Genomic DNA, 12580 nt, shown 5'->3' on the forward strand with positions numbered 1-12580 from the left:
CAGCAGTCACACTGAGAGTAAGCCAAGAGAAGGTGGTGATCAGGTGATGCACACCTTTGTGTTTCTGGAGGTTTCTCTCAATGTTGGCCACGCAGGAAGCGCAGGTCATGCCCGTCACGTGGATGAAGCACTTCTGAGTCTTCACGTCCGCTGAGCTCTGGGTGTTGATTGCGTGGGACGCATCAAGGGGCATGCCAGTGCTGTCCTCAGTAAGCCCTGGGGGATTTGGGCCCACCCCCGCAGAAGTAGCCCCTATGGAAACACAGCAACCTGTCGCTGACAAGCAGTACCCAATCAGTGACCTGATTCAGAGTCACGTGGCTTCCTGAGAGCCCTTACACCCACACAAATTGTTTGCCTCAGGCCTGATAAAATCTAATGTAAATGTCACACCAATGCACTTATTACTACGTCTATTTGGGGCAAACCCTTAGGGAACACATTATAGAAGCTCATTGGATTCCAGGTCTTGCCTTGGGCTTGTTTGGAAAGCAAGGCCAAGCCCCAAACTTCACAATTCGATATATTAGATTTACTGAAGGCATGTGAAGTTGTCCTGTAGGTTTTCAGCATTCAGACCCTGTGTATTCAGGCTCAGACTCTAAATAATCCATTAAATATTTCAGCTCGTATAGAATTTAAATTAAAACATCTGTGCCACTACAGGACAAGAGTTGGTAACTATTCTCTAAGACTTTATTATTACGTACAGTAGGTCCAGTGTATAAACCTGTTTTGGGGGATTTTGATTCCCAAGTGCCCTTTAAAGCTTGGAACCGGTTTTGTCTTCAACAGCTGTCAAGTTCTTGTCACATTTTTGTAAAGTGCTAACTACGTAGAAAGGTGACACCAAATACAACTGAATAGCATCATAGAGTATAACTGTAATATTATCTGATATGTGGTTCTGCTTATTATAAGTTAAGCTTTGTATTTCTATGAGTTCAGCATGTTTGGTGAAAATTCGATTTTGAAAGGTTTTGTCTTTGGCTGGGGGTGGTTGTCACTGGTTACAGCTGCCAGTAAGGGTAAATTAAGTCTGAATAAAAGCTAATGATTGCTTCTGAGATATGTGTCAACTCAGAGGCATTTCAATCATCTTTTTCAAAGAGACTATTGTTCTTTTTCAAGATGAAGGCTAAAATCCTAAATGAAGAGTTTATCAAAGGAACCATTGTTCTTTTACGTTCAGAAACAGAGAGCCCTGGCTACAGATCCTCCCCTACGAATTAAGCCTGCAGATTTGCACCCCCGCACCCCCACTCCCCCTCCCCCCAAAAAATGCACATACTTCATTTAGTGCTTGTACACCAATATCACACAAGGGCAGCTCAAAGTTACCCAGCATATTCAAACAAATAATTCAGCATAAAGTAAAGCTGGGCTGACCTTAATGACACCAGCAGAGCACAATCAGAAAAAGTGCTGTGGGCAGGGAGCTCCGTCTGAATCAGCTCTAATTACCCTAATTCCTGACCTTGGCTCCACTGTGCCATTACAAACTGCCAGCCAGGGAACTATCTGGAAAATGTCCTTGATGTCCAAGTGAAGTGGCCCCTTGAGAGGTAACCATGGAGACACCTTCTTTCAAACACTGTGTTTTGTTTCAGTTGACGGGTACTTGTAGGATACTGTTTTAGAACCACCGCCAAACACTTTTAATTCTGTTTGTGCATCTACATTTCAAAACTGCTCGTACAACCTCATCAGATGACCATTCACTGAAGCCTGTTCTAGGGAGGGGGATTCCAAAAAAAGCCTTTAACTTTCAACTGTGTCAGCTACAGTAAATATTATAGATACAATCTATAAAAATCCTCCACCATTGCAATAATTAGGATGCAGCTAGCCGTGACAACTTACCTTAATATCACATGAGCTATGACAGCAATCTTGCAGCTGCTATCAGAACTTACATATCTAGCTAATTCTGAGTATTTAAATGGCAGCTTTTTCTTAAAAGCTCTCCAAACAGGGAATGAGACGCATCTCTGAAATGTAACCACATTGTACCATAGGTTGGTGTTAAAGTAGCTTGCTAGCTAGAAAAAAATAGGTGAACAATTTTGAGCCTGACAGGAGACTGATAGGAGATTGAAATGTGGCCTGAGGAGAACATGTGGCAAGTTGGACAAAAGTACAGCAGTGTGGTATAATGGGTAAGGAACTGGGCTTGTAACCAAAAGGTCACAAGTTTGATTCCCGGGTTGGACACTGCTGTTGTTCCCTTGAGCATGGTACTTAACCTGCATTGTTTCAGTATATATCCAGCAGTATAAATGAATGTAATGTAAATGCTACATGTCACAAAACTGGCAGAATATCATGTAGCTAAACTGGTTAAATATTGAATCAGTGTGAAGATACTAGGTTGCTACATTGCTAGTTGGTTGTCCAGGTGTCACTGATATTGATAACTGTAAGTCTGGTTTTGGATGTGCATTACATTTGTAGGCTAAATGGCAGATAGATAGCTATTTACACCTAAGATTACACCTTTAAGCACCTAAGGTTGATTAGTTAACTAATCAGCCCAGATGCTTAAAGGTGTGCTGCTCTCCACAGTTCTGGGCCGAGACCGGGAGCTCACACCGAGAGCACGTTTTGATTCTCATTTCGTTTAGTTTCAGTTTTGTTTCTCTGAACAGCACTGAGTAAGTAAACTGTCACTGGAAAACAGGAGGAGCTGGTCTGGTGAAAAGAGGGCCAGCTATGAGCCGCGCACTGTAAAGTGGTTGCTCTTTTTTACTTTCTTTCATCTTTCTTATTTTAGTTTGTTGTTTTAGTTTATTGTTTTCGCCCAGAACCCGTGAGGGGGAAGGGTGAAGATGTTCCTTTATTTCATTTTGGGTTTGTGTGGTTGAGCTCTCTCTCTCTCTCTCTCTCTCTCCATGCGGCAACCAACGGTGTTTCCCGGAACTGCCGCATCTCCCTCTCAGGGGTGTCACGCTGGTGTGTGGCGCATATATATATATATGTATCATATCTATAGGCATCATATATCTACACGCTACCATCATATATCTATACAGTACCACCACCAATCTGGCCAAGAATATTGGATTTGTTGGTGGCAGGCATGAATTCAAAAGCTATAAATTGACCGTGTATTGAATATACTGTGCTTCTGGACCACTCAGATTCTGATCACAAGAGCTTGTTAGCTTGACTCATTAAAGTATCAAATTTCATTTACTTTACAAGTACAATACCATACAAATACAATATTACCAATAAGTCAAACGATAACACAAATCAAATACATTACAATAATGTAATTATAAAAACTATTTAATCATGTCTGGGCCTTACGCTATGAGTTGGCTGGGGATGTGCAGTACATGCGCTGTGAGTGCTCTGTACGTGTACCGTTAGGCGTGTGCTAGCCCTCTGTGTGGGAGTACCTGGCAGCGAAGCGTCAAAGCCCATGTCCTCAATGGCGGCCCGCAGCTCCTCGGGGTGGGTGAGGGCGGGGTCATAGCAGACTGTGCCCCGCCCCTCTGAGAGAGAGACCTGCACAGAGAGCACGCCGGGCCTCTGGGAGATCGCTCCCTCGATGGACTGCACACAGGAGTGGCAGGTCATTCCCACGATTGCCACGAGGACAGTCCGTGCGGCCGCCTCCGCCTTCCCATCATCCTTAGCAATGAGTGCAGAGCCGGCCGGGGTCCCAGCGGGTAGTGCCACCCTAAAACCCCCTGGGGGCAGGCTCTCCACCGCCTGCTTCAGCGTTTCCGAGGTGACCAGGGAAGGGAGGTACTGCAGGTGGGCGCTCCGCGTCTCCAGGGAGACGGAGACGTGACGCACTCCCGCCATTCCGCTCAGCGTTGTCGCGATGCTCCTCACGCAGGATTGGCAGTGCATCCCCTCCACCGCCAGAGTGACCCCGTACCACCCCCCTGCAACCTCTGACCCCACAACACCCTGTTCCTGCAAGGAGCGCCCTCCTTCCACAGGAGCCAGGCAAGCGGGTGAGGGCGTGGCTGCGGTTGTGAGGGGCGGGGCCGTGGGCATCAGAGTGGCGTCAAAACCCATGTCCTCGATGGCGGCTCTGAGCTGCTCGGGCTGGATCGTGTGGGGGGTGTAGGAAATGGTGGCCTTGCGGTCATCCAGTGACACCTGGACACCCACCACACCCGCAAGCTGGCCCACATAACCCTCGATGGTGCTCACGCACGACTGGCAGGTCATACCCTCCACCTGGATGTTCACCTGGGCCTCCCTGGGTGTCGCACCTGCCTTGCCCAATCCACACACCTGGGTCTGCTGGCCCATCTCCTGCACGTGCAGCTCGCTCTGGCTGCCTGGGTCATAGCCGAGGTTGTCAAACACCTGCTTCTGGGGGCCCTGAGTGTCGATGTCAGAGTAGAGCTGTCCATTCTCCTGAGGAGATGTGACAGAAGGGGGAGTCAAGAATAGAATTAGTGAATTTGTAGAGAATTAGTTTTCAAAACTGACGTTACCTTAATTAATTAATAAAACCTAAAAATTATACTTGGCAATGGTGTGCCTAATTTTTTTTGGTGTGCTCCAAGAGAAAGAGGAAAGGAGAGGAAGAGAGGAGAGGCAAAAGGAGAGGAAGAAAAGAAAGGATAAAAGAGAGTGCATTTCCGACAAATGAATTACCCCCTTTGCTGCACAAACATATTTATGACAATGGAGGAGGGTCCCCAAAACAGTCAGCACAAAAAAGAGAACACAGGAATCAAATGGAATGATCTGGAATGCCGTTAGCTGACTCAGTGTTCATGTTCAGAGCTGAATTACAGCATCGGGGCCATTCTCTCTCAACTTACAAACAGAACAGGGGGGCCCTGCTCAACATCTTAAAAAGCATGAGTCAGACTCTCCATAAATACAAGGGTTTGAACCCCCAGTGTATCCCAGGCTTATTTTTGATAAAAACCCAAGCGATGACCTTTTCTACCAGTTGGGTCTTGAAGCGACTCATTGCCATTGAAATAACAATAATGCTCAGAAATTATGGTCCGCAATTAACCTAAACCACCCTAACACTAAGGCAATTTGGTCCAGAGAATTTGTCTGTGCTGTACAATAAAGCCTTTTTCACTGCCGTTAGTTATACTGTATTTTTTCCAGCTCACAAAAGCTTAGCGAGCGCAAAATTATTAAGTGCCGCAAATGAGGAACCACCGCCACATCTGTCGTTTTGGGTTTATATGCTATCAGAATCACCATTAATTCTGCAGTAATCTATACCACACAAACTTTTCATCCCTGTTCTAATCACCACATGCACCCTTCCATGTACTGATGAGAATATTTAAACAAAAAATAAAAAACCTATATAGCACTGTTGGTTTTCTTTGTTCATTGTTGGTCAACACAGTAAAAAGAACTTTGAAATCCTAGATTCATCACTTGATAATCTTCCAGATTAATCGCTTGATAATCTACCAGAAGAAATTGAGGAATAATACAAATTCTGGATTCTTCCCCAAAACTAAGAAGTAGCTAGGTCAATACAAAACCAAGCAAAGCCCAAGGCTAAAGCACAGTGATAGAGGCCAGAAATCACTTACATCACACATCTCAGGCAAATGCAAGTCAACTGTGGAGACTAGGTATTAAGAGTTAAGTGTTTTCATGATTTCAGGATGAAGACCGTGTGGGTTGAAACATTGCTTGTTTCACTATAAATCACTGGGAGCACTTAAGGTATGCAGGCCAGGCACCTTAATTTTCCTCCACCAGCAGTACTTTTATTGCGCTGCACCAGCACACAACTACAGGATCTGCATGTCCGTCACTTTTGTTTTACAACCACAGTAAAGAGAAGTCCCAAAATACCATAAATCCCACACAGGGCCAACAATGTAATTTATCTGCTATGTTCTGACAACTCGCATGATATCAGAATAGGTTCATTAATCACAAGCACAATTAATCACTCCCTCCTCTACATTCACATTCTGACAGTAGCTGCATGCAGGCTCTGAAAAGATCCCCCCTCACACACATAAACACACACACACGCACATACACACACACACACAACTACAACGTGCAGTTCCTGAGTCTTGATATAAAGCAATATTAAGTTTTCTGCAAGTATGATGGCCTTGCGAATTGTTTCATTGTTAATTTATTCATTGAAGACAGAAAAATAGGCCTTTTTGAGGTAAAAAAAAAAGAAGCTTGCTGACCCCTGCATTACAGAAAAAGAACAATATTGACATTTCTGTATTGATTAGGTCATGATATTTCATAAAACACTTAAATGTAAAGAGCATAATCTTTTTCAAAAGACATTAAATGATTTCCCAGCAGCTAACTGCAAGCTGCTTAACTTGGAAACAATTGAATTTCCATGGAAAACATGCATCATACGCAGTAACTGCATAAATTACAGCAAAAACTGTATGATGACTTGCTTTCACTTACGATGCAGGTCACCTTTAGTAAACACAAAGAGATATACCATACATAAGAGGCTATATGGGAAATTTTTCCCCATCAGGACAGCTTTGTTAGGCAGCAGCTCATATTATGGTCCTGATTATAAAAGTGTCACAGCTTAATTTAATAAATTATTCATCACTATTCCAACTTTACTTTTAACTTTCCAACTTACTCTATCTTAGACCAACCTGTGAAATGAAAATATTCTCAATAATCGCCATCGCTGCAAGTTGGATTGAATGCAGGCTAGAGTTACAGACTGTACTGCACAAAGACTGTAATCAATACATGCAGGATTCCCCACTATTGACTCTGACTGTGCACACATTAAGTGGTATGTGGCATAACCAACTTTGGTTGAACCCAGGGAACATATCAGTCATAATCCATTGTCTATATTTTGTATTTAGGAGTTGTGTGCTTTACCTGCATATCACAATACATGAGCACTTGTGGGCGAGACAGGACAGGAATAAAAGCAAGGGCGGGCTGTAGGCAGTGGGAAAAATGGGCTGGTGGTCCAGCTCCACCAAGGCCTTATGAGTGCATGTGCCAGGCTGGGAGGACCGAAGGACTGCACCTTACACACTCTGCTTGTCGCCCTCTACCATTGTATGAAGGCAACTATATTGTGACACAATTCTGTTTGTTTCTGCAGATACTAATTGCACTCAATATTCTGCGGCTCACCCTTGGTGCTTGGCCCCCAACATCTCTGTTTGTAGCTATATTTATTCATTTTTCTGTTATGACTTTGTACATGATATTTGTCTATTTGATTTTGTTGTAAAGTGTCTATGGGCACATGGAAAATGCTATATAAATAAAATTACTATTATTATTGTTATTATTATTATTGTCATTATTATTATTAATAATAATAATAATAATAATAATAATAATAATAATAATAATAATAAAAACAAATCTGTTTTATTTGTGTATAATCACAAGAGAGAAAAATGTACAACTACATTTTCCATTTTGCTAACAACCTACAAAATATGTAACTTTTTTTGGGACAAAATCGTGCAAATTTACTGAGTTAGTGAATCGTATAGGAACTTTTTTGATTTGTCAAACAAAGTTAGGGTAGATCACATGATAATCTGGCCAATCTGCTGAGTTTTTTTTTTTTTTGCCTCAGAACAGTGGAAGGTCAATGGTCTAAAAGGCACTTTTGATAGGCTGGGCTGAGGTCATGTGAAGTGCATTTTTTTTCACGTTGGGTAAATGTGACACTGCTTAAAGTCAACTTTAATTTACTAATAGGAGCAAGCTTCCAAGAATTTACACAATAGTGAAACACTCAGATTATATACCCAATAGATTTCCTATCCAGAGTCAAGATTTTGTTTTTTTATGTCCTAAAATTCTTCCACACACAAATAGAACTGAACATTTTCACCCTGGAGAAAGTTCTGTACCATTGCTTCATTCCAGGGCACAAGACAAACGCACAAACTATCCCATGACCACTAGAAGGTCCAGAGTACAGATTGAAATTACAATTTTTCCTCTTCTTTGTACGACCTTTTCACTCGGACCATAGAATTCAGTCAAACCGACACCTGAATGGAATAGCCTATATGAAGAAAACTAAAATAAATACTCACTGTTAACTCAAAGGTCAGGGACCAACCATTCCACACTACAAAAATTAAACCCATTATAAACCCAAGTGAAGCGTTAGCTCATAGTTCATAAAAGTTGAATGGTCTGCTTTATAAACCACAGAACAGTGAAATATCTTTGTATCTCCTTTGAGATATAAACAAAAATCTGTTTAGGCCTACACAGCTTTGATATGAGGCAACAAAAAATCTATTTCTGAAACATAAACGAATAATTTAAAGAAAAAGGACGGACTGAAATAGGCTATTGTATCCACTTGTTTAGAAATGTGTACAACGATATTCAATATAATGTTCTAACGTTAGATATATATCTATTGCAGCGACACGTTATCTTTCTTTGGTTAATATAGCTATAGTTGCGGATTATTTATCTAGCCTACAGCAATAACGATGGTTATAGGGCGGCTAGCCCACTCACTATAAATCCAAACACCTTCAGTATGCTATGAATTACGTTGGCCGCCAACATACAGACCGCAAGCAGCAAGCAGCAGTAGGCTAATATCAACACATGTAAAATTTGTAAACTAGCAAGGATATGTTCATACACGCACTTATTCTATAGGTAAATTAACGAGCTAACTACACACAAAAAAATATACTAAACCTGTTCTGTAAGAAGTTGGGTAGCTAAGTTAGCCAATTCTCTTCTCTCAGTTCACTAACCTTGTGCTCAGCGAATCCATCCTTTGAAAAGCCGACTTCTTGATGTCCCCGACACAGCCTGATACTGCCAGCGCCCCCCGGTTTTGCTTCGGTGCCCCACGCTTCAACTGGTGGGTCACCAGAAGAATTCGATCCGCCGGCTTGACAGACGACCGTACCGAACTGTTCAGTCGTTGATACCGTAGCCTTTCGAACGCGTTCAGAAACACAGTTCATTGGCGAAATTCTTTTCATTTTAAATGTTACGATAACCTCCCAGCTAGAATTTAAATTCACATTTATATTATTTCAAGAGGTAGAAGGAAGAAGAGCACATCTGCACGTTTTTTTGTCATTTTTGTCGCTTTGGTAACGCTGCAAACCGGCTAGCTAGCCGTGAATTAAGTTTACAAAATAAATCAGTTCCATTAATTTCCTCTGTTCCGTGGAAGCTGTGACATTAATGAAAGACCAGGTTTATCACACGTACTGTGGCAATAGTTACCTTTGTTCTGACTGCTAGTCCATTGATTTGTTTACCCTGTAGCCTACTCACCGGCATAATTTTACAGTAAATGCTGCGCAGATGCATAATGCAAACGTAATGATCTCTATGTACAATAGTAGGCATAGACTAGTACAGGCTACGACCGTAGGCGACATTATCCCATCCAGGTACTGCCTCATCGGTGCAGCTGCGCAACGCTTGTTCTGAACTGATACACGTGACCAAACACAAACGTATTCCGACCTACAGTCTGATTCAGACCAGACCCACGATCCGGACACATATTTTGAATCCCACACAGACCGCTCCGACACTCCAGTGACTCTCTGAGGAGTTGGTAACAGTAAGCTGGGCCAAAATCAATATTTTAACATATCAATATCAACACATGGCCGGGTTGACTTTTCCAAAATATACAATGAAGCAAAAGTTACAGAAATATATGCTCAGTGACACTGATAAAAAGTTACATTTAATTTGAACATAGGCTATGGAACTGCATTTCACCACATTTTTTTCTTTTTGCTATTTCAAATCGTTTTTTTTCTGTGTTGACAAAAAATAACAAGAAGTTAGGAAGTTTGTGCACTTGTTCGACGGTCCCTGGATGTCTGAATATCGAATATCAATCTAACTTAACCTTGACTCTGCAGGGTTTTCGGAATAACTACGCAGCAACATCGAAATTGCAAGCACTAATACGATTTATTTTACATAAACTGTAGCTATGGATTTACATTTTATTCCGTTTAATTCTACAGTTCTGATTATTACCGACAATCCAATCCTGTTTTTCTCCCCACTATCGTTCAGGATTGCGCTAGTAACCTAGGTTAATAGCCTAACAAAATGTAAAATACTGGTATGTCCGTATACAAACATTGCAACTTTGCTGCAAATAATATTTTAATATCGACCGTGAATTTCAAAGCCATTATGTGCTTTAAAAGGGTTCATAACAAGTTGCTATTGAAACTACAACAGTTATAGCGTGCAGACGTATGGAAACTTGAGTAGTTGACAGAGTGCGATCGTTGTTGGCTGAGTGGTCTAAGCTGCCAGAATGTTCTATCCACTACAGTGGGTTTTTTGGAGGCGTGCAATAATAATTTACCCCATGTTAGGGGTAAAGTTTTATGTAGGGTACCTATAGGATACCACCAAAGTGACGAGCGTTGTACCTTTTTGCACTTCTTCGTACCTTTTTTCGGAGTGTGCCGGCAGAGGATAAGCTAATTATGAGCCATTAGGCACTTGGAATAACATAGTAGCTAACACTGTAGGTAGTAATGTAACAAGAAAAATACATCAGTAGCCTAGTTAAACCAAGTTATAATAGGGGGGTGTAATTAAGAAAGAAATATCCCCGTGATTGCGGCTCTGGTCTCTAAAAACAACGCTTCAGTTCCTCAGCCTCAGTAAGGGACTGACATCTAGCGAGAGGTACAGAAATTGTTTACCTTCCCCAAGCCTATACGTGTATGACGTTCGTGTTACACTGTGTGCATTCGTTGCTTCGGAAACAAACTTAGTTGGCCTTGAGAAGTCTTGAAACTCGAAATGACAAGCAACTGCCCGCATGTTTTAATATTAGTGGTACGCCGGTTCGTTAACGTCTCGCAATAGTTTCAGTAACGTTATTCTTAAAAAAAAAAAAGAAAAGAAAAAAAAAAGAAATAAAAAATATTCCCGGCAAACATTCAGTAATAGCCTACTAAACAATACCAACAGCGAAGCTACACAATAACGAAGCTTACTTCTATGTCAGGATGGCCGAGCGGTCTAAGGCGCCAGACTCAAGGTATACTACCTTCCATAAATATGGGTGTTCTGGTCTCCGATTGGAGGCGTGGGTTCGAATCCCACTTCTGACATTGATTTTGAGGAGTATTATATTCGTACAGTCACCCATATTCCGAACATTTTAAAACACTGCTCGCGATAGTCCGGCCAGTTGCAAGAGTGAACAGAAAAATGTTCTTTCATTACTGCCTTGATGTAGCTATTACAGGCACAGGCTGTAGCCGTATTGTCACAGTTATTGCCAATCATAAACATTTCGGAAACCGAATCATACAATTAACATATAAACAAATGCATAATTTTACCAAGATACTTTAAGTAGTTATAGGCTATCTGAAGAATGCAGGCTATGCCCGATCCTTTTTAAGTCAAAGTTATTGTGGCAGCAATCTAGCCCAAATAGTTCCAATGCATAACTAAAATGCAATTATGTGACATTTTCTTGCTTGCTAGTGAACACACTAGTACACTACTTTTGTCTTCTAAAAAGTCACGCTGAAAAAAGACCGGCAGATTGTCGGCGTTTAAACGAAAAAGAAAACACGGTAACCTACCTGCTGCGTGCTCCTCGTGGAACCGTACATGTTCGAAGTAGGCCTATACAAGCATAGCATAACACTTCTTTCTTCATCGGCTGATAATTGACTGGAGCGTGGCCTCTCGCGCTCAAAAATAGGGAAAACTGATTTAATCTGGGAACATATGACTGTCACAGACAACCAATCGACCTCGCGATGTGAACCTCCCTTCATTCGCCTTTGGAGGAAATTGAATGTTTCTGCAAGTGTAAAGGAACGTGTAGGTTAAATTACAGGAACTTAAACACCTGTCAAAAGGGCTTTATTAAAAAATGAGATATAAAATGCAAACACAGCAGAGGTTTACTTTGGCACTGCTTCTCTTGCTACACGAAAACAATGACACATTGTTTGGCTCAAGCTGCAGAGCTCCAGGGATATTGTGAGATAACTAAACAGTGTTATGAGCTATTCTGGTAATACTGACTGTGTGGACTGAATAGCAAATAAAAGATGGTCAGAACTGCATTCAGTGTGTTGTAGGTGGTGTTTTAGTAAAGAGATCATAGCATGTATAACAACAAGAACAACAACAACAACAATAATAATAATGCCTATTTCCTTTAGATTTCACATAAGCATTCCTTGTCTTTTATCTTAAAGATCCTTCTCGTCCACTTCTTAGTAGTTTTAAGTTTGAAGATATAAACAATATACAGCTTGCTTGTCTCACACCCACAACTTGCATAAAACAAGCACAAACACTTTTTTAATGGAGAAAGTAGATTTCAAGATACTGCCAAAATGGGAAGATTGGAGATTGACACTGGAGATTATATCATTTTAGCCAGAGATGTTCCGGAATTCAGAGTGAGTTCTCCTTTTAAACGTGCTTATCTTATGAGATAAGACTGCTGGACGTGTTATAGACACAATAATGAAAAAATGAAGCATACTGGGTCACTGTACCCATTCACATCAACCTTGTCTTTGACCCACACAAAGGAACGACTGTCTTAAATGCACTGAAACGGAACACTTGACGT

General features: G+C 41.5%; 1 protein-coding gene and 1 non-coding gene across 5 annotated transcripts in view; one reads left to right on the forward strand and one right to left on the reverse strand.

Annotated features, from left to right (window-relative positions):
• atp7b (ATPase copper transporting beta) overlaps positions 1 to 12123 on the reverse strand; it is a 36676-nt gene extending 24553 nt beyond the window's left edge. The window contains exons 1-3 of one of the 4 annotated variants that reach the window (XM_035407708.1): positions 11571 to 12123; positions 3405 to 4380; positions 55 to 252 (exon numbers count right to left, since the gene is read on the reverse strand). In XM_035407708.1, the coding sequence (XP_035263599.1) occupies positions 55 to 252; positions 3405 to 4380; positions 11571 to 11768 (1372 nt within the window). In that variant the 5' untranslated portion in view covers positions 11769 to 12123. Of the gene's footprint in view, positions 1 to 54; positions 253 to 3404; positions 4384 to 8726; positions 9446 to 11570 lie in introns of those variants that run through there. The other 3 variants (XM_035407707.1, XM_035407706.1, XM_035407705.1) reach the window with 3 other exon arrangements.
• Positions 10977 to 11087, forward strand: trnal-caa. The gene is made up of 2 exons: positions 10977 to 11014; positions 11042 to 11087. It is a non-coding gene; the product is annotated as a tRNA-Leu (tRNA).
• Positions 12124 to 12580: the final 457 nt, after the last annotated feature.

Source organism: Anguilla anguilla, chromosome 3 (genome assembly GCF_013347855.1).
Source record: "Anguilla anguilla isolate fAngAng1 chromosome 3, fAngAng1.pri, whole genome shotgun sequence".
Taxonomy (NCBI): domain Eukaryota; kingdom Metazoa; phylum Chordata; class Actinopteri; order Anguilliformes; family Anguillidae; genus Anguilla; species Anguilla anguilla.